We start from the raw sequence: 22,739 nt of genomic DNA on the forward strand, positions 1-22,739 counted from the left end.
TTGAGACCTCTGCATAGTATACGTCAGTATAAGATATAATGAAAATGAATGCTCCATAATTAGCTTTAATAAGGTAATATATTTTTAATATTTTACACAGCAGGCCTGTTATTGCCTATTGTCACTATCAAGTGACCTGCAAAAATAACATAGGTAAGGTTATCCAAATGTGAATCATGGCTGTTCTATCTTTACGTTTGCATTGGTACTTAAGTCTAGTTGGAAGTTATGACCATGTTGTTGTTGTTGTTGTTGTTGTTGTTGTTGTTGTCTTCAGTCCTGAGACTGGTTTGATGCAGCTCTCTATGCTACTATATCCTGTGCAAGCTGTTTCATCTCCCAGTACGTACTGCAGCCTACATCCTTCTGAATCTGCTTAGTGTATTCATCTCTTGGTCTCCCTCTTCGATTTTTACCCTCCACACTGCCCTCCAATGCTAAATTGGTGATCCCGTGATGCCTCAGAACATGTCCTACCAACCAATCCCTTCTTCTAGTCAAGTTGTGCCACAAACTCCTCTTCTCCCCAATTCAATTCAATACCTCCTCATTAGTTATGTGATCTACCCATCTAATCTTCAGCATTCTTATGTAGCACCACATTTCCAAAGCTTCCATTCTCTTCTTGTCCAAACTATTTATCATCCATGTTTCACTTCCATACATGGCTACACTCCATACAAATACTTTCAGAAACAACTTCCTGGCACTTAAAACTATACTCGATGTTAACAAATTTCTCTTCTTCAGAAACGCTTTCCTTGCCATTGCCAGTCTACATTTCATATCCTCTCTACTTCGACCATCATCAGTTATTTTGCTCCCCAAATAGCAAAACTCCTTTACTACTTTAAGTGTCTCATTTCCTAATCTAATTCCCTCAGCATCACCCGACTTAATTTGACTACATTCCATTATCCTCGTTTTGCTTTTGTTGATGTTCATCTTATATCCTCCTATCCGTTCAACTGCTCTTCCAAGTCCTTTTCTGTCTCTGACAGAATTACAATGTCATCGGCGAACCTCAAAGCTTTTATTTCTTCTCCATTGTTTTTAATACCTACTCCGAATGTTTCTTTTGTTTCCTTTACTGCTTGCTCAATATACAGATTGGATAACACTGGGGATAGGCTACAACCCGGTCTCACTCCTTTCCCAACCACTGCTTCCCTTTCATGCCCCTCGACTTTTATAACTGCCATCTGGTTTCTGCACAAATTGTAAATAGCCTTTCGCTCCCTGTATTTTACCCCTGCCACCTTTAGAATTTGAAAGAGAGTATTCCAGTCAACATTGTCAAAAGCTTTCTCTAAGTCTACAAATGCTAGAAACGTAGGTTTACCTTTCCTTAATCTTTCTTCTAAGATAAGTCATAAGGTCAGTATTGCCTCACGTGTTCCAACATTTCTACGGAATCCAAACTGATCTTCCCCGAGGTCGGCTTCTATCAGTTTTTCCATTCGTCTGTAAATAATTTGTGTTAGTATTTTGCAGCTGTGACTTATTAAACTGATAGTTCGGTAATTTTCACATTTGTCAACACCTGCTTTCTTTGGGATTGGAATTATTATATTCTTCTTGAAGTCTGAGGGTATTTCGCCTGTCTCGTACATCTTGCTCACCGGATGGTAGAGTTTTGTCAGGACTGGCTCTCCCAAGGCTATCAGTAGTTCTAATGGAATGTTATCTGCTCCCGGGGCCTTGTTTTGACTCTGGTCTTTCAGTGCTCTGTCAAACTCTTCACGCAGTATCGTATCTCCCATTTCATCTTCATCTACATCCTCTTCCATTTCCATAATATTGTCCTCAAGTACATCGCCCTTGTATAGACCCTCTATATACTCCTTCCACCTTTCTGCTTTTCCCTCTTTGCTTAGAACCGGGTTTCCATCTGAGCTCTTGATATTCATACAAGTGGTTCTCTTTTCTCCAAAGGTCTCTTTAATTTTCCTGTAGGCAGTATCTATCTTACCCCTAGTGAGATAAGCCTCTAAATCCTTACATTTGTCCTCTAGCCATGCCTGCTTAGCCATTTTGCACTTCCTGTCGATCTCATTTTTGAGACGTTTGTATTCCTTTTCGCCTGTTTCATTTACTGCATTTTTATATTTTCTTCTTTCATCAATTAAATTCAATATTTCTTCTGTTACCCAAAGATTTCTACTACCATTCGTCTTTTTACCTACTTGATTCTTTGCTGCCTTCACTACTTCATCCCTCAAAGCTACCCATTCTTCTTCTACTGCATTTTTTTCCGCCATTCCTGTCAATTGTTCCCTTATGCTCTCCCTGAGTCCACATCTGCCCCTGGAAATGTCTTACAATTTAAAACCTGGTTCCTAAATCTCTGTCTTACTATTATATAATCTATCTGAAACCTGTCAGTATCTCCGGGCTTCTTCCATGTTTACAGCCTTCTTTTATGATTCTTGAACCAAGTGTTAGCTATGATGAAGTTATGCTCTGTGCAAAATTCTACCAGGCGGCTTCCTCTTTCATTTCTTCCCCCCAATCCATATTCACCTACTATGTTTTTTTCTCTTTCTTTTCCTTCTGTCGAATTCCAGTCACCCATGACTATTAAATTTTCGTCTCCCTTCACTATCTGAATAATTTATTTTATCTCATCATACATTTCTTCAATTTCTTCGTCATCTGCGGAGCTAGTTGGCATATAAACTTGTACTACTGTGTTAGGCATGGGCTTCGTATCTATCTTGGCCATAATAAGGCGTTCACTATGCTGTTTGTAGTAGCTTACCCACACTCCTATTTTTTTTTAATCTTTATTAAACCTATTCCTGCATTACCCCTATTTGATTTTGTATTTATAACCCTGTATTCACCTGACCAAAAGTCTGGTGCCTCTTGCCACCGAACTTTGCTAATTCTGACGATATCTAACTTTAACCTATCCATTTCCCTTTTTAAATTTTCTAACTTACCTGCCTGATTAAGGGATCTGACATTCCATGCTCCAATCCGTAGAATGCCAGTTTTCTTTCTCCTGAAAACGACTTCCCCTTGAGTAGTCCCCACCAGGAGATCCGAATGGGGGACTATATTACCTCCGGAATTTTTTACCGAAGAGGATGCCATCATCATTTAACCATACAGTAAAGCTGCATGCCCTCGGGAAAAATGACCATATTGCATTAATAATAAATTTTTTCTATTGTTTCTTGGTAGATATAATACACTTTGTTGTTATGAAACATAGAATATACATTTTTGTCAGACGTTTTGACAGTTTGTACTCGACAGTTCTTTACGATGATGCAGTATGTTTACAAAGTGTATACAACTTATCAGATATGATGTTACATTTCATTGTTCTAACTTTCCTTTAAATTTTAACCTCGGTTTGTGTAAGTTTTGTTAACATTGTGACTGTTTAATTTCATATTTTATTAAGTCAATGAAATTTTCAAGATAGTATGTATGTTTAAAATCTGTGCCTTCATTAAGAATTTTGTATGGCTATTTCCTTGTATGAATACAAATTTCTAGTTCCTCAAGAATGTTCATAGTAAGTCCTTCGGTGTTGTGTATAATATTTCTAATGCAGTTTCAATTTTCTCATCTGGTTTGGCCAATATTTTATAACACCAGGCTTAAAGAAAACATTAGAAATAGTGATAGTAAGCAGTCATGCTTCTATTTACATTTGAAAACTCAACTCAATAAAGCTGAGAAAATTGAAACTGTGTTAGAAATATTACATAAAATACCGAAAGGATTCCCTACGAACATTCTTGAAGAACTGGAAATTTCTATCCATACACTTGAAATTCTTAATGAACACACAGATTTTAAACATAAATACTACCTTGAAAATTTTATTGACGTATTAGAATACAAAATGAAATGACAGTTAACCAAACTTACAGAACAGAGAAATGTAACGTCATCTCTGATAAGCTGTAAATACTGTGTAAACATATATCATTATAGTAAAGAACTGTCATATCATTATAGTAAAGAACTGTCAAACTTGACCTGTCATATCTGACAAAAACATATTCTGTGTTTTGTAACAACAAAAGTATTATATTTACGAAGAAATGACAGAAAAAATTTACTATAGCTGCAGTATGGTCGTCACTTCCAACTAGACATGAGTACCAATGCAAATATAAATATAAAACAGCCACAATTTACATATAGATAATTTCACCAATGTTGTTTTCTCAGGTCACTTGATAGTGACAGTAAGCCAAAACAGGCCTGTCATGTAAAATATTAAAAAATATTATGTTATTACAGCTAATTTTGGAGCATTTATATTCATTTTATCTTATAATATTTATATAAAATCCATTACTGACACCATATTGCTTGAAACAAAGCACTGGCTGTACAATACTTACCTACTTATTCAGGCATGTTTCAACCTGGTGCCCTTCCCTCAACTTCTGCTGGAGAACTGCAACATCATCAGGCAGGGACAGAAAAGTGAGATTTTGGACAAAACATGAAGCGACACAAGGTATGAAATTACTACGAGGTGCGGCTAGAAAAAAACCGGACTGATGCTGGAAAAAACATTTATTTACAATTTCATGTTATCTCCTTCAATGTACTCTCCTCCTCGGTCTCTACACCGCTCCATACGAATTTTCCACTGTTCATAGCAATGCTGCAGATCATTTTCGGTAAGTCCATACATTACTTCCGTCGCTTTTTCTTTTACTGCTTCAACAGTCTCAAATCTAGTTCCTTTCAAAGCTGACTTGACTTTAGGGAAAAGAAAAAAGTCACAGGGGGCCAAATCAGGTGAGTAGGGTGGACGATCTAAGATGGGAATGTTGTGTTTTGCCAAAAACGTCTTCACTGACAACGCACTGTGAGCTGGGGCATTGTCTTGGTGAAGGATCCATGACTCTTTTCTCCACAAATTGTTCCGTTTTCTCTGTACTCGCTCACGTAGGGTAGCCAGGACGCTAATGTAGTAATGCTGCTTCACTGTTTGTCCCTCTGGTACCCAATCAATGTGCAGAATCCCTTTGATGTCAAAAAAACAATCATCATTGCCTTGAATTTCGATTTTGACATTCGTGCTTTTTTTTGTCGTGGAGAACCAGGAGTTTTCCAATGCATCGATTGGCATTTAGTTTCGGGATCGTAAGTAAAAAACCACGATTCATTGCAAGTAATAACATTTTGTAAGAAGGTGGGATCACTTTCAATGTTTTCCAGGATGTCAGAACAAATCATTCTTCGGCGTTCCTTCTGTTCAATTGTGAGACACTTTGGAACCATTTTTGAACACACTTTGTTCATGTTGAAACTTTCATGAAGAATCTGCCTAACACTTTCCTTGTCAACTCCTGTTAACTCAGACACTGCTCTGATTGTTAAACGGCGATCTTGTCGAACAAGTTTTCCGATTTTTTCAATGTTTGCATCAGTTTTTGCTGACAATGGTCTGCCAGTGCGAGTGTCATCACTGGTGTCTTCACGGCCATCTTTAAATCGTTTAAACCACTCAAACACTTGTGTTCGCGATAAACAATCATCGCCGTACACTTGTTGTAACATTACAAACGTTTCACTTGCAGATTTTCCTAGTTTGAAACAAAATTTGATGTTAACACGCTGTTCTTTCTGTACACTCAACATTTTCCGACGCACAGACAAAACGTCAACTACTTAAAACAGACACCACGGGCAGACTGAGTGCAGGAGGCAGATGAAACTCGAGCAGTAGGCGGAGCGAGACTCACATGACAGGCTACGCGACTTTCAGCCTTATTGCATTCGTTTTATTGTTTCACCAGTACTAGTCCGGTTTTTTTCTAGCCACACCTCGTATAACGGCTGCAGCAGTGAGGTCAGAACTGACCCATCTGTGGTTCTAGGCGAATCTAGATTTTTCTCTTTTGATGTTTCTCCACAAAAAGTAAAAGTGTGATGATTAATTACTTTATTCAGTATGAAGTCATAGAAACTCAGCAGCGTTGGCAATAATACAAAATAGTGACCAATGAAAGAATTAAGAAATGGATTAGAGGTGACCCACTTCCAGTTCTAGTGTTAAAAAACAGATAAGAGACTGGATTTTAGCCAGGGAAAGAGGTATATTTTCCTGAATTGGCACATATAGATGGAGCAGAGGGTCCAGTGGGGTAGGGATGGTGTAGGGAAACACGAAATAATGCAGAAGAGAAAGCTTAGTTAGTTGTAAGGGGAATTGGGTAACGGAGCATTAGTTTAGGGAGTGAAAAGGACAGAAGAAATTGTGCTGACGGCAGTAGTATAGTTTTTGACATTATGATATTTGATCATGCATGTAAGTTATCACCACATGCAGGAAAGAAAAATGAAAGTTGTAAAATTCTGAAATGAGCTATGTGTGAGGAGGGGCAGGTGGATTTGGAGGTGAAATGTAGCAGTTAGTTGCTGGAAAGTGTCGTAACAGTGATCCGGTGGATGGGTGGTACATAGAACTGTGTGTAAGACAGTCATAATGACTACAACCAGTGTTGTAGCTTCTCCCAGAAGACAGTCGCAGTCCATTGGTCAGAATTGGCATAGTGTGTGCTTAACAGAGAGAGATGGAAAATATAGGAAAACATACAGACGTACAACACAGGAGAAACAAAGTATATGTGGATTATGGGACACTAGGCTGACGTAGGATAGACAATACAACTTTCAGGATGGAAGGAAGACACTAGGCAGTATAATTTTGTAGGAAAGTTGCAGTAGAATGTAAATACTTTTGAATTATAGGAGGTCATTCATTGAAAAGCAGGTGTATACACTCACTGACGGACACTTTACATGAAGAAAGAAAACTTGCAAGCTTCCATAGTTGTCCATTTTTCTAGCTAGAGCACAAATACACAGAGAAAACACAATCAATCACCACGCGAAGGGCATGTGCGCATGACCCTCCACACACACGCGCGCGCGCGCACACACACACACACACACACACACACACACACACACACACACACAATTTGCTGAGACTGAATGATGGTTGAATTATTCGAACATTACATGCAGATGGAACTTCTATATTTTACATCTAAGGCCCTACATGGTGCTGGCTGGACACAGAAGGCTGGAGTAGTTTGTGGTGGCAGTCAGTCATGTCAGGTGGGCTGGGTAGAGGGGCAGGAGGCAGGGAGAGGGGTTGTAGAGGGGTGAGAGGCAGAGAGAGGGGTTGTGGTGATTGGCTAGCAGCTCAGTGGGAGGAAGCCAGTTTGCCGGCCTGGATTGAAGGAGGGAGGTGTGGCAGCAGAAGCACAGACTAGACGAAACATGATGCATTGGTGTCAGAGCCAGTGAGGAGCGGCACACACTGAAGTTGACATCAGGCCATGAATTTGAGAGGGGCTGTGACAGTACGGAAGAAGGGGAAACTGTTGGGTAGAGGGTGTGGGAGCAGTGAGTTTTTTGAGATTGAGGCTAGAATGATTATGGGAGCGAAGCATGTGTTGCAAGGATAATTCCCACTTGTGTAGCTCAGAGGTGGTGGAAGGAAGGAATCCTAGTACACGCCTGCTACACCCACACTCCCAATCCCCTGCCACAGGGATTGTAACCCTGTAGAATTCCAACGAGCAAGACCTGCCCAATCCACACATCCAGCACTTCCAACTCCAGTCGTGTCACAGGTTTCTCCTGCCCCATCAATGACCAGGCGACCTGTGAAAGCAGCCATGTCATATTACTAATACCGTTGCAAATATTGCACAGTTTTTTACTAGGGTGTGCTGAAAACGTAATGCCTCTCAATTTTTTTGTATGGAAACCCTTATAGCTTTTTATGTAAAACAAACTAAGTTAAAATTCAACATCTTTATTCTTTGTGTCTACATATTTATTTCTCAACATAGTCGTCATAACGACAAACACATTTCTTCCAGTAAAAATCCAATTTATCGATATCATCACTGTAGAAATTTTGAGTCTGTTGATGGGGCCACAAACTCACCCCTGCTTGCTCCATGTCATCACTATCAAAGTGAAATCCACAGAGATGTCATTCAAGTTTTAGAAACAGATGAAAACTGGATGGGGCTAAGTTGGGACTGAATGGAGGATAGTGGATGACACTGAACCAAAAACGTCAGGTTGTTGCAGATTTCACAGTGCTCATTTGTGCTCTGACAGTGTCAACTGAAGGGGAGAGTGCTCCATGAGTGGACTAACTCTGTGAATTTGAAACTTTATTACAGACACTATTTCTAATACTGATAGTTATGTTACACATCACCACGTTACACGTTACAGTTCAGAGCCCTCCAGTGGCAGAGGGCTGCAAATGTGTGGAGATGAAGAATAAAGATCTAGACTTTCAGTAACGTCTAATTTATTTAAAAAGCCTTAAGAAATATTGCTTTTCAGCATACCCTCTTCTGCAGGCATGACTACCAACCATCCGCCCCACAGGATGAATAGCCACTGCCAAACTATTGCCAAGAACAAAGCTGATCACCTAGTGGCACAACACACAGCAGAGCATAGTGTGCTCAATTTCAGTTGCTACTTCACAGCCCAGGCCAACTGGATACTTCCTTGCCGGCCGCGGTGGTCTCGCGGTTCTAGGCGCTCAGTCCGGAACCGTGCGACTGCTATGGTCACAGGTTCGAATCCTGCCTTGGGCATGGATGTGTGTGATGTCCTTAGGTTAGTTAGGTTTAAGTAGTTCTAAGTTCTAGGGGACTGATGACCACAGATGTTAAGTCCCATAGTGCTCAGAGCCATTTGATACTTCCTTCCTCCAACAGTTTCTCTAAATCACGCAGATGGAAGTTTTCCTTGCAACATGTTCTTTGCTTCTTTAATTATCCTGGCGTCAGTTGCCAGTAACCTACTGTCCCCCACACCCGCTACCCAACAGTTTCCCATTCCTCTCTGCTGTCACCTCCTCCCAAATTCATGTCCCAATGGCACCTTGAGTGTGTGAAGCTCTCCACCATCTCCAACAACTGTGCATCACATGTCTAACCTGTGTTCCTGCAACCTCTTGCTCCCCTCATTCCTAGACAGCAAACCATTTAGCTGTTGGTGAGGGGCTAGCCCATTATCCCCAATACCTCTTCCTGCCTTCTGCCTCTCTCTCTCTCCTTCTTCTTGACTTCACCTGGCACAACTCTCACCATAACCTCACCTGTCGATGACTCAAGGCTTCCGCCCTTCAGTGAGTGATCTTTAATGCTAGAGTATTTACATTCTATCAGAACTATCGTACAAAACGAAATTATAAAGAACATTCTAAATTCTTAGGTGTTTAATAAGAATAACTGATAAGAACCTGAACTAGAAGTCACATACAGCATGTACCAAACACCACAGGCAAAATTTCGTAGGTAGGTTGGGGGTACGTTCTTGAGTATTTTGGTTTATAAGGGTCCTACAGTCTCCAATGGCTCTTTACAGACCAATAATGTAATTATGATTTATTTGGCTTTGTGTACCAAAATTATTTCTTTGAAAATACCATACCAACATTTAAAATACCTGTAGAATGCAATCATCAAAATGTAATAACATGAAAGGATCTGGTTAACCATTGGTGCCTATGTATTGATGCAAAACTACTGTGATATGGTTGCGTTGCTTCGGGAAGAGATGGGCCTAGCGTCGACATGCCTCTTTCCATTTGCCTTTAGTGGAACCATAGGCGTGATGGATATCAGCTGATTCTTCATCAGTAAAAAGATATTCCCAGGTTCTGAAGGATGCACACTAAATATGACATGAGCAAGAAAGATCAGTCTCTTTGAAATGTGGCTTCACCATGGACAGCAAGAGTACTCATGCCTTAGTATTGTGAAGAACACGCAAACAGTGAGAAATGTTAACAAAATTTAAAAGAAGGAAAACTGCATACGTAATACATATATTACAGAACATCAAATTCAATAATAGAAGAGAAAAGGGCAAAAAAGAATGTCTTGGTTAGATAACATAAAAGTTGACTGGATTACCAAGTGCAGAACAACTATTACATATTGCGATTCATAGAATAAAGATGCATTATGTGGTCGCTGACATCCATTAATGGATATGGAGGAGGAGAAAACCTATCCATACTGCTGTGTATCACTGTTAATGTAAAACTAATGCTGCCAGTGAATCAAACCCTGGACAGGACCAAACAGTACTTAATACAAGTTCAAGGACAAACAGTAAAGTAGGCCTTACTGTTTTCAACAGAAAGTGCCGTTGCATACTGTCAACATTTGCACTGTTCTTCACATAATTTCAATGCAACACTAATACAAGGGGTAAGAAAGGAAAAGAAATTGAATTACTGTGTAAGAGCCACCAGAGACCACTGGTCCTGTATACCAAAGTGAGCTCTATGCAGCATTATTATGAAGGACAAGAGTAATGACCATGCATAAAATTATTGTATTATATTCATACATACATATTATAAAAAATTATGTGTATATGTTCCACATCTCCTCCTAAACCACTGGATCAATTTCAACCAAACTTGTATTTGTTACTGTCAGGCAACAGTCGCATTAGTCGTAAGAACCACCTACCTGTCATAGTTCACGAGATAAGACATTATAAACAGTGAATTGGGCATTATGCATTATGTTTAAATTGGGTACTTCTTTGCAGCACGTTTTGCAGACAATGTCCACATACGCCACTGTATGTACCTGCACAAATATATCTTTGTACAATGTACAGTTCAAAACAGGTGACATAAACACTGAGATGTTTGAAAAAACACCACATCATCCATGAAGTTTTGATACATTTATTTTTTACTAATGATACACTCCTATGATTGAGTTAGCTTAAGAAAAGTCTTCAACTCCAGGCAGCACTTTTGACAGCTTACAACTGGGAAGTGCAAATGGATATAGGTGAAAACAGTAGAATTATGAAGAGGCGTGCCATAAGAGGTGTTCATCAAGTCATGTTGTTGACACATGAAGCAGCATACAAAAACTGTTTCACAATGTCATAGGTGTTTTCACTAATACATTGAAATGATTTTCTGCTACAAACACAGTTCATTTCTTGTTTTCATTCCTAATAGAAAATTGGCAAAATGAATGCCTGGACAGTGCTGAGTTTGTCAGTAGGCACTCACAACCAAGTGGTTCTAAAACTATTGCTCAGTCGATTACAGTGAGATAGATTATTGTGCTTGGTGGAACACTGCCATATGTTACTCACCAATCCATTATTGTACAGTTTAGTAATATGCAGATATTTAAATAATTAGAACACTGGAATAGCACTTGTCCATTTTTTGTATGTCAGTTAGCCTAGAATGTAAGCATGTTGTTGTCATCGTTGTCGTCGTCGTCGTCGTCATTGTCTTCAGTCCAGAGACTGGTTTGATACAGCTCTCAGTACTACTCTATCCTGTGCAAGCTCCTTCATCTCCGAGTAACTACTGCAACCTACATCCTCCTGAATCTGCTTAGTGTATTCATCTCTTGGCCTACCTCTACGTTTTTTACCATCCACAATTCCCTCCAATACTAAATTAGTGATCACTTGGTGCCTCAGAACATGTAATACCAACCGGTCCCTTCTTTTAGTCAGGTTGTGCCACAATTCCCTCTTCTCTCCAATTCTATTCAGTATCTCCTCATTAGTTATGTGAACTTCATCTAATATTCAGCATCCTTCTGTAGCATCACCTTTCGAAACCTTCTATTCTTTTCTTGTCTATACTATTTATCGTCCATGTTTCACTTTCATACATGGCTACACTCCATACAAATACTTTCAGAGAAGACTTCCTGACACTTAAATCCGCACTCAGTGTTAACAAATTTCTCTTCTTCAGAAACACTTTCCTCATTGTAGTCAGTCTACATTTTATATCCTCTCTACTTTGACCATCAGTTATTTTGGTCCCCAAATAGCAAAACTCCTTTAGTACTTCAAATGTCTCATTTCATAATCTAACTCCCTCAGAGGCACCTGACTTCATTCGACTACATTCCATTATCTTCGTTTTGCTTTTATTGATGTTCATCTTATATCCTCCTTTCAAGACACTGTCCATTCCGTTCAGCTGCTCTTCCAGGTCATTTGCTGTCTCTGACAGAATTACAATGTCATTGGCGAACCTCAAAGTTTTTATTGCTTCTCCTTGGACTTTAAATCCTACTCCAAATTTTTCTTTTGTTTCCTTTACTGCTTGCTCAATACACAGATTGAACAACATCTGCGATAGGCTACAACACTGTCTCACTGCCTTCCCAACCACTGCTTCCCTTTCATGCCCCTCGACTTTTATAACTGCCATCTGGTTTCTGTACAAACTGTAAATAGCCTTTCACTGCATGTGTTTTACCCCTGCCGCCTTCAGAATTTTAAAGAGAGCATTACAGTCAACATTGTCAGAAGCTTTCTCTAAATCTACAAATGTTGGAAATTTAGGTTTGCCTTTTCTTAATCTATTTTCTAAGATAAGTCGTAGGGTCAGTATTGCCTCATGTGTTCCAGCATTTCTACGGAATCCAAACTGATCTTCTCCAAGTTCGGCTTCTACCAGTTTTTCCATTCGTCTGTAAAGAATGTGTGTTAAAATTTTGCAGCCATGACTTATTATATTAAACTGATAGTTAATCTGGTGTATGCTGGCGAGATGGGGGGGGGGGGGGGGGGGGGGGGGGAGTGCTTTCTGCCGGCAGTACTGTCCTTTGACAGAGTCGGTAATTTTCACACCTGTCGACACCTGCTATCTTTGAGATTAGAATTATTATAGTCTTCTTGAAGTCTGAGGATATTTCACCTGTCTCCTACATCTTGCTCGCCAGATGGTAGAGTTTTGTCATGGCTGACTCTCCCAAGGCTATCAGTAGCTCCAATGGACCGTTGTCTATTCCCGGGGCCTTGTTTCGACTTATAGATCCTCTTTATACTCCTTCCATCTGTCTGCTTTCCCGTCTTTGCTTAGGACTTGTTTTCCATCTGAACTTTTGATATTCATATGAGTGGTTCTCTTTGCTCCAAAGGTCTCTCTAAATTTTCTGTAGGCAGTATCTTAACCCTAGTGATATATGCCTCTACCTCCTTACATTTGTCCTCTAGCATGCGTGCTAGCATTTATTTTGCACTTCCTGTTGATCTCATTTTTGAGACGTTTGTATTCCTTTTCGCCTGCTTCATTTACTGCATTTTTATATTTTCTCCTTTCATTTATTAAATTCAATGTTTATTCCGTTAACCCAAGAATTTCTACTAGCCCTCGTCTTTTTACCTACTTGATCCTCTGCAGCCTTCACTATTTCATTTCTCAGAGCTACCCATTCTTCTTGTACTGTATTCCTTTCCTTTATTCTTGTGAATCGTTCCATAATACTGCCTTTGGAAACCTCAACAGCCTCTGGTTCTTTCAGTTTATCCAGGTGCCATCTCTCTAATTTCCTATCTTTTTGCAGTTTCTTCAGTTTTAATCTACAGTTCGTAACCAATAAATTGTGGTCAGAGTCCACATCTGCCACTGGAAATGTCTTACAATTTAAAACCTGGTTCCTAAATCTTTGTCTTACCATTATATAATATGTCTGAAATCTTCCAGTGTCTCCAGGCCTCTTCCCCATATATAACCTTCTTTCATGATTCTTAAACCAAGTTTTAGCTGTGATAATGTTGTGTGCTGCACAACATTCTACCAGACAGCTTCCTCTCTCATTCCATACCCCTGTCCATATTCACCTACTACTTTTCCTTCTCTTCCTTTCCCTGCTATTGAATTCCAGTCCCCCATGACTATTAAATTTTTGTCTCCCTTAACTATCTGAATAATTTCTTTTATCGCATTATACATTTCTTCTAACTCTTCATCATCTGCGGAGCTAGTTGGCATATAAACTTGTACTACTGTGGTAGGCATGGGCTTTCGTGTCTGTCTTGGCTACAATAATGCGTTCACTATGCTGTTTATAGTAGCTTATCCGCACTCCTAGTTCTTTATTCGTTATTAAACCTACTCCTGCTTTACCCCTATTTGATTTTCTATTTATAGCCCTGTATTCACCTGACCAGAAGTCTTGTTCTTCATGCCACCGAACTTCACTAATTCCCACAATATCTGACTTTAATGTATGCATTTCTCTCTTAAATTTTCTAACGTACCTACCCGATTAAGGGATCTGACATTCCACACTCCGATTCGTAGAACGCCAGTCTTGTTTCTCTTGATAACTACATCCTCCTGAGTGGAGTCCCCGTCCGGAGATCTGAATGAGGGACTATTTTACTTCTGGAATAATTTACCCAAGAGGACGGCATCATCACTTAGGTGCGGCTATCTGTATCGCTGAGGCGCGCAAGCCTCCCCACCAACGGCAAGGTCCATGGTTCATGGGGGGAATGTAAGCATACAACTTACAACTGTAGCCTTAGAAATTTTGTATGATTTTCATCCAGTCTTAATTACATTAGCAGTAATGATATTGCAAATCTTCACTGAGTGGTCTGCTCTGGAGCTAGCCGCATTTGCTTCATAGGTGATCTGGCAAGTCAGACAGTATGCCTAGGTTCATCCACAAAGTCATTGAAATATGCAACATTGTAAATTGGCAGAGGAAATATAGTGATACCGGTAGATCATCTTTACCACAATTCTCCCCATCCCTCCCTTTTTCTCACTGTTATGGAAGGTGTGTACTTAAATTGAGTCCTTAATTTGTCCTTGTTGAATAACAGTGAGTTGGGAAAGACTCCTTAAACTACACCCTGCACTGCCATGGACTCATCTAAATGTTTAATAATAAAAAAAAATTAAAAAAAAAAACACTGCCAGAGTAGTTTCTGCAACTGTCTTATCATTCCAACTCATTACCATCTTGCTACGCATAGAGATACAGATTGTTTGGATTGGTAATTAAGTTCTGACCTCACTTTAGTTGTATAGCTGTGTGGTTCATTTGACAGTTCTCTTAAATGGTCTTGCAGTTCCTCCCATAACCACTGGATTTAAGAAATGAGTCTTTAAGGACAATTGTTAACTCACTGGAGATCATTATGTTGATTTTCGTAAACCAGTTATGAAGTTTCCCATGCCACCTTCTACAGGTCTACCATTGTATGTGAGTGAATGGTACACATAATAAAAGTGGGATTGAGACTTCTTGTAACCAACAGTAGAAAATATTCCCTAAAAGACACAATGTCATGGAATATGGGCAACGGCATGAAGTAGGGGATTGCCTGTAGGAGTGAGGTACCGTTGGGGACTGTGTATGCCCCGGGACCGCTACAGTAGATGTGAAGGTCCTACAGGAACCCTGAAATTGACTGCTAAGGGGGCTCTGGTGTAGCTACGATAGGCCCAGCAAGCCAGGAGTGGATTATGATGTCTGCTTTCAAAAATAGAATGGGCCTCGGAAAGGACAGATTTAATCGACGACAAACTGTCTATAAACAAGGACTAAGATGTGGAACATTAAATATACAAACATTGACTGGAAAGGTTGAGGATATGGTAGACATGATGGAAAGAAGGAAGTTAGACCTATTGGGTTTAGCTGAAAGGAGAAGTAAGGAGAGAACTTAGTAAAGGCTACCGACCTTACTGGAGTGGAAATGAGGGGGGAAGGAGAAATGGGAGTCGGAAGAGTAGTAAGAGATGGATTATAAGAGGAAGTGAAGAGAATAAGTGATATGGTAATGAAGACCAAAATATCACTCAGAGAAGCAAGAGTTTGAAGAGGAAATGCAGAAGCAGATGGGAAGGAAGAATATGATAGATAGTAATGGGAGATTTAAACACACACGCTGGAAGAGAAAGACAAGGCTGCAAAAGTGTGCTTGGACCAGAGGGTTGGGGCTGCCGAAATGAGGGAGGTGAAAGACTATTGGAGTTCTATCAAAGGAATGGCTTGCTGGTTGCGAACTCTTGGTTCAGGAAAAGAGAGAACCACAAGATTACCTGGTACAGTCAAGACTTAAAAAGAGAAAGTCGTTAGTTGACTATTTCCTGTACAACAGTGATACGAAAAGGAACATAATTGACATTAAGGTAATACCATCAGAGGCCTTGGATAGCGACTACCGTTTGCTGGTAATGAACCTGAAAGGGACTAAGGATAATAAAGGGACAAGAAACCAGGAAAGGTGTATAAGGGAATGGAAGTTGAAGGAGGAAGAAAGCAGGCTACAGTATCTGCAAGTAGTAAAGGAAAGCATTCCAAAGGATGAACCAAAAATGGTAGTAGAGGAATGGGTTAGATTCAAGGGAACATTAGCAAGTGCGGCAGAAGCAATATGTGGAAGGACAAGCAACAAAAAGAGGGAGAATGAAACACCCTGGTGGAATGATGAAACAAAGGATATAGTACAGAAGAAGAATAGAGCCTTTAGGGTGTGGTCCCAGAAGAAAACAGTAGAGGCAAGAGAAGAGTACCAGGCAAGCAAGTAAGAAGCAAAAAGAGTGGTGTTGGTGGAAAGAAGAAAGTGGATAGAACAGTGGACCAGAATGACGGAGGAGGATAGTGAAGGTTCAAAAAAGGTGTTATATGGAGTGATTAAAAGTAAGAGGAAGAACAGTACAACAGATTATGCTTGAATGGTAAAACAAAAGTGGACAAGATGTAGAGAATAAGGAGGAACTTGAGAATATGTGGAAGGAGTGTTTTGACGAACTCCTAAACCCAAATGGAGACCTGTGGGAGTAGGAACAACAAATAGAAAAGGACCTTACATGGGGAGAAGTGGAAGAGGCATTGGGCAAGCTGAAGGGAAGGAAATCACCAGGTCTGGATGAGCTAAGCATAAAGATGCTGAGAGCAGCAGGAGATGTGGGGATACAGTGGCTACATCGAGTAATGAAAATTTTGTGGAGACAGAAGACTGGAAGAAGGGAATAATTATCCCGATCTTTAAGAAGGGAAATAGAAAAGAGTGCAAGAACTAACGGGGGATAACATTGATGAGTCATTGTGCAAAGATTTTTGAGAAAATTTTGGAAGCACAAATTAGGGCAAAATTAGAAGGAAGAATGAGAGAAAATGGAAATGTCGTGTGGCTAGGGCCTCCCGTCGGGTAGACCGTTCGCCTAGTGCAGGTCTTTCGATTTGACGCCACTTCGGCGACCTGCGCGTCGATGGGGATGAAATGATGATGATTAGGACAACACAACACCCAGTCCCTGAGCGGAGAAAATTTCCGACCCAGCCGGGAATCGAACCCGGGCCCTAAGGATTGACAGTCTGTCACGCTGACCACTCAGCTACCAGGGCAGACAGAATGAGAGAAGAGCAACATGGCTTCAGAACAGGAAGGTCCACAGTGGATCTAATTTTTGCTGTAAGACAACTGTAGGAACAGTACTATGAATATGGAATAGATCTACTAATGACCTTCCCAGACATTGAAAAAGTAAAGTGTGGAAAGCCCTGGAGATCAGAGGAGTAGCAAAACAGATTATTTGGAGGATAAGGGAAATGTACCATGCAAGTGTGAGCTGTGTGAAAGTGGGAGGAGAGAGATCAGCTTGGATTGAACAGAACAATGGCTTGAGGCAGGGAAGTATACTTTCACCATTACTCGTCATTGTAGTGATTGATGATATAATGATTATAGTGGCACAAGTAACTGGTGAAAGGAATATGAAAGCTATGGTGTTTGCAGATGATCTGATGATTTGGGGGATTAAGGAGGACGAAGTACAAGAGCAGTTGGACGTATGGGAATGAACAGTACAAGAATATGGAATGAAATTTAGTATAAGTAAGGGTGAGATGATTATCACAACAAGAAAGAAGGAGAGAGGAACAACGGGAATAGCAATTGGTGGGGAACAATTGAAGAGAGTGGAGAGTTGCAAGTACCTAGGAAGCCTGATACAGGAAGATAGAAAAAAACGACAGAGAAATAAACAAGTGGGGAAGAAAAGCAGAAGCATTTTGGAAGAGGTCAGAAGCCTGTTATGGAGCAAGGATGTACCCCAAATCAGTAAAAAGGTTATATACCAGTCATATTATGTCCCAATCCTGACATTTGCATCAGAAACCTGGGTTATGAAAGGAAGAGAGAAAAGCAAAGTACAAGCTAGTGAGATGAAATTCTTGAGAAACAGTATTGGAGTGACAAAGTTAGACAGAAATGATAAGATCAGAGAGTTAATGAAGGTGGAACTGTTGCAGGAGATAGAGAAATCAATGCTGAGATGGTATGGACACATTAAGAGTACGGAGGAGAAGAGGGTACCCAGGAGGACACACGAGATGAAACTGGAAGGAAAGAGACCAAGAAGAAGACCGAGAGACAGATGGCTGAAAGGAGTAGAAGAGTGCATCCAGAAGAAAGGAGAAGACTGGACCAAGGTGAAGACAGAGAGATGGTGGCAAGACAGAAGATGATGGAGAGGCTTATGTTCCATACAGACCCGGCCAGAGGCTGGAAACTGTCAAGGAAGATGATGATGATGATGATGATAGTTGACAGGCAGACATCTTCAAGTAATGTGTCCATATCGTTCAATGATATTGCAAATGCTGTTGTCTAGAGGCGGTATATTGTAGCATATGCAGTGATTACGCAAAAAATTCATGTTCAAAGCATTTATTTGTCCAATTATGGGGTGTGATCAGTAAATAAAGAGAATTTCGTAGTTTTGTATTGTATTAGGCCAATTCATGCAATTTTTTTCTGTTATGTTGGAAAACTTGAGAAATCTCTGTACCAGTATCAGTCTTGCTGCTGAGTCTGCTATGAGCGAAACAAGGGTTTATGAGGAGTATAAGCAGTTTGAAGAAGACCTTGAAGAGGTAGACCCCCCTGGATGCATCTGCTTCTTATCAACTAATGAAATCATGGAAAAATTGAAAAAAAGTATTATGAATGATTATCATATCACAGTTGTAGAAGGATCTGTCAGTGTTGGTGAATCAGTTTCCTCAACTCATGAAAATGTTTCAGGTTCGAAACATATGATAGCAAAATTAATTGTGAAGCAGTTGATTTTCAAACAAAAACTGCAGTGAATGCAAGTTACTCAGGGGTTGCTAATTGAAGTCAACAACTATACAGAACTACAGACACATGTCATAACAGATGATCAATCATGGGTTTATGGATATTATGTTGAAATTAAGACTCAATTGGTCCAGTGAAAGCATTCTGAATCAGCAGTAAGATTAAAATAAACTCAAATATGAAGGACATTCTCACTTTGTTCTTCAATTTTGACATCCTACTACACCTATTATAGCATAGACTATTTTGAAGGGATGGACATCAATTTAGAAAAAAAAAGTAAATTCATAAAAAAAGATACCTGTAATGTTTTGAGCAAATCACCCATTTTACATTTCTATACATGTATAACATTGTATCCTCTTAGATTCTTTTAGCTAGCATCCCTTTGCTCTTAACATGAGCATAGTTGAGAGTAGGTTGCAAAAAAATTTTCATCTGTTTCTTATCGTTATTGGGTGATACAGCCTAAAGCAGCGGTTATCACACTGTTTTTATTAAGAGCCAATACTGACATTTTGAGGCTTGAGACAGCACCTTAAGTCTCATACGAACCATTATATTAATTGGTAAAACTCATAAATTAGTATGTTAAAAGTCCCCCAATAGACTAGCTATATTAAGGATCGTTAAAGTTGGTCACTGGTCCACAAGGAGTTATCGGGAAAAGTTGGCATATTTCAGAATACTTCGTACTGACTGTTCTCTGTTTCACATTTCTACCATTGTCAGTGAACCCATACAGTGTTATATTATGACATTCAATGGCTGAGGAAGTGTTGTCGTGTATGTATGTGAGTGGGTGTTAATAGCAGTAATTGTATTGATGTTTGAATGTATAGTGCAATATGAGACATGATCATAAATGTTTTGAATGTTATTTTTCTTCTACTTACTGTGTTGTATTACAACAGCATAAATTTAATATTTCTTGCTACAAAAATGTACCATATTTGAAGACGGCCATCTTTATAATGTGCATTCACAAATCCATGTTATTTCCCAAATGAAATTTTCACTCTGCAGCGGAGTGTGCGCTGATATGAAATGTCCTGGCAAATTAAAACTAAACTGTTTGTCGGACTGAGACTCATTAGACTTGGGACCTTAGCCTTTCACGGAGAAGTGCTCTACCGATGAGCTGCCGAAGTGCAGTGCTCTACTGATGAGCTACCCAAGTGCAACTCACGACCCATCCTCACAACTCTACTTCCGCCCAAATCATGAGTCATGCTTTGCCCGCAAAATGCAAAGGTCCCTAGTTTGAATCTCTGTCTGGCATGCAGTTTTACTCTGCTAGAAAGTTTCATGTTACATTTGAAATTTATACCACAGCTACTGATTGGTACGAGTTGTGCATTCCTGGAAGTTGTCAGTACTGGAAGACAAACAAACAAACATTTCCCCCTCTCATCCTCTAATCCCACAGTGGGTGAACTACTTGCCCCACTCCCCCTGAGCTAATCTCACAGACTATTTCATCAACGTTACTTAAAATTAAGCACATGAAACCCTTTAATTCGTGCATCGTGAGTAGACATAAAATTCTTATGAAAAGTAAAAAATTGTACAGCAGGTTGTTTTACTACCTGTGGGCCATGAGAGTAATCAGTTCCTGGCTGTTGTGCAGAAGAGTATCAGAGACCATGATCATAAAAACTTGAAGCTTTCTGAATTTCTCATGGGGATTGCTCACTGTGTCATTCTGGTCAAACTTCAACAACACAAGGGAGGCCAAGTAATGAACTGGAACATCACATACAGGCCAAGAAGACAAAAAGGGATCTGTATAACATGTTCCTCCACTGGATATAAGGCTGGATCAAGTAGATCATCTATCATCATACATGTGAGTGGGACAGAGTGCAAAATGCCAGGGCGTAAGGATTTTCGTGGGTGGAGTGTAATAAATGTGCAGTTGCATTATGCTTACAGGAACACAAGAACTACTTTCATATAAATTGATTGTCAGTTGTCTAGTTAAAAACCTGTTGGAACTGGATATCCTATTGTACAAATAAAAAACGTGTATAGTAATTTTCAATAAACATTCAGTATTTACAGTATTAATTTCCTATTTATTTGCTTTAATAATCCTTCCTTGCCACACACAAGTAGTTAATCACATACAACAAATACATTATGAGTGACTTTGTAACAAACAGAAGCAGGACAGTAGTCACATTTACTGTACCTAGTAAGTCATGAATGCATTGTGTAGCTGATCACCTACAAAGGGTTAATAGTGCTTACTAATTTTAAGGAAAAAATTTTCAGTTTTTTTCTCGGTGTATAGGCACTTTAATTTAAACATGGCAATATTTATAGCTTAAACAAAAAAAAAAAGGACGTGGCTTGATGCATATTATTGTAAAATTTGGCTGAGAACCACGGGCCATACAAACACATGATTCAGGCCATAACTGGTTCGTTGGTGACAGTGTGACAACCCCTGTTGTAAAGGAAATATACAACTGTTTGCATAGATGTAGAGATGTCCCACTATTATTTTGATAGCCATTGCAGCTGTTTTTGCACGTCCATTCATTGGCCGGATTGCGTTGTTATGTTATTCTCTATGGCATCAGTGTGATGTAATTTAATAATTTTATATAAGATACAGGAGATACAACTATTGTGAAGTTTCTTGTTGTGAAGAAACAGTGCTGACTAATCGTTTATTATTGTAGATTGTTATTTTGGATTTCAGGTATCACATCATCACACAAATTCAGAAGTTGTTGTACCAGTCAAGGATATCTTGGTGTCCACTGCAGACACTGAACTTCAAAAGGAACAAAATCAGCACCCTGTTTCTGAAAAGCCTGAAAATAAGGTGGAGAGAACTGCGTCGACTAGACCAATCAGGAAACGTAATATCCATGTAAGTTTGTCTTAGTTATTCCTAATGATAAACTAGAAGCAGCATTATTTTTGTGGAAGAGCTCAATTTGTTTGCGACTACATTTTATATTATTTAAGTTTTGCTATATTTTGCAGTTTTATCATCACCTAATGTGTATTTTAGGATCCATTTTCAATTGAGTACGAACAACCTGTACCAGTTTTTTAAATACACTACAAATATAAGTCATACAGTTTCAGTTTTAGAGCTATGTTTGTCTGCCAGCATTAAAGATGTGTAGAATCAAATTTCATGTTCTTGATTGGCATATTCTGCAGTCCTCTTATTGTCTTTCTCACACTCTTGGCTGCAAGTAGCCAATTTTATTTTAGGAATTTCCTATTGATTTCTTATTTGCTGAAATCATGCTCTTTCCTAAATGCAAGTTCCATCTTTGTTACTAACTTAACGAGTTTAACATTATACACTCCTGGAAATGGAAAAAAGAACACATTGACACCGGTGTGTCAGACCCACCATACTTGCTCCGGACACTGCGAGAGGGCTGTACAAGCAATGATCACACGCACGGCACAGCGGACACACCAGGAACCGCGGTGTTGGCCGTCGAATGGCGCTAGCTGCGCAGCATTTGTGCACCGCCGCCGTCAGTGTCAGCCAGTTTGCCGTGGCATACGGAGCTCCATCGCAGTCTTTAACACTGGTAGCATGCCGCTACAACGTGGACGTGAACCGTATGTGCAGTTGACGGACTTTGAGCGAGGGCGTATAGTGGGCATGCGGGAGGCCGGGTGGACGTACCGCCGAATTGCTCAACACGTGGGGCGTGAGGTCTCCACAGTACATCGATGTTGTCGCCAGTGGTCGGCGGAAGGTGCACGTGCCCGTCGACCTGGGACCGGACCGCAGCGACGCACGGATGCACGCCAAGACCGTAGGATCC

General features: G+C 39.9%; 1 protein-coding gene across 2 annotated transcripts in view; it reads left to right on the forward strand.

Annotated features, from left to right (window-relative positions):
- LOC124595168 overlaps window positions 1–22,739 on the forward strand; it is a 236,997-nt gene that overhangs the window by 168,421 nt on the left and 45,837 nt on the right. For both annotated transcript variants that reach the window (XM_047133780.1, XM_047133781.1), the window contains exon 11: window positions 21,641–21,814. In XM_047133780.1, coding sequence (XP_046989736.1) covers window positions 21,641–21,814 — 174 coding nt within the window. The remainder of the gene's footprint in view (window positions 1–21,640; window positions 21,815–22,739) is intronic.

The sequence above is a fragment of the Schistocerca americana genome, chromosome 2 (genome assembly GCF_021461395.2).
Source record: "Schistocerca americana isolate TAMUIC-IGC-003095 chromosome 2, iqSchAmer2.1, whole genome shotgun sequence".
NCBI classification, from domain to species: domain Eukaryota; kingdom Metazoa; phylum Arthropoda; class Insecta; order Orthoptera; family Acrididae; genus Schistocerca; species Schistocerca americana.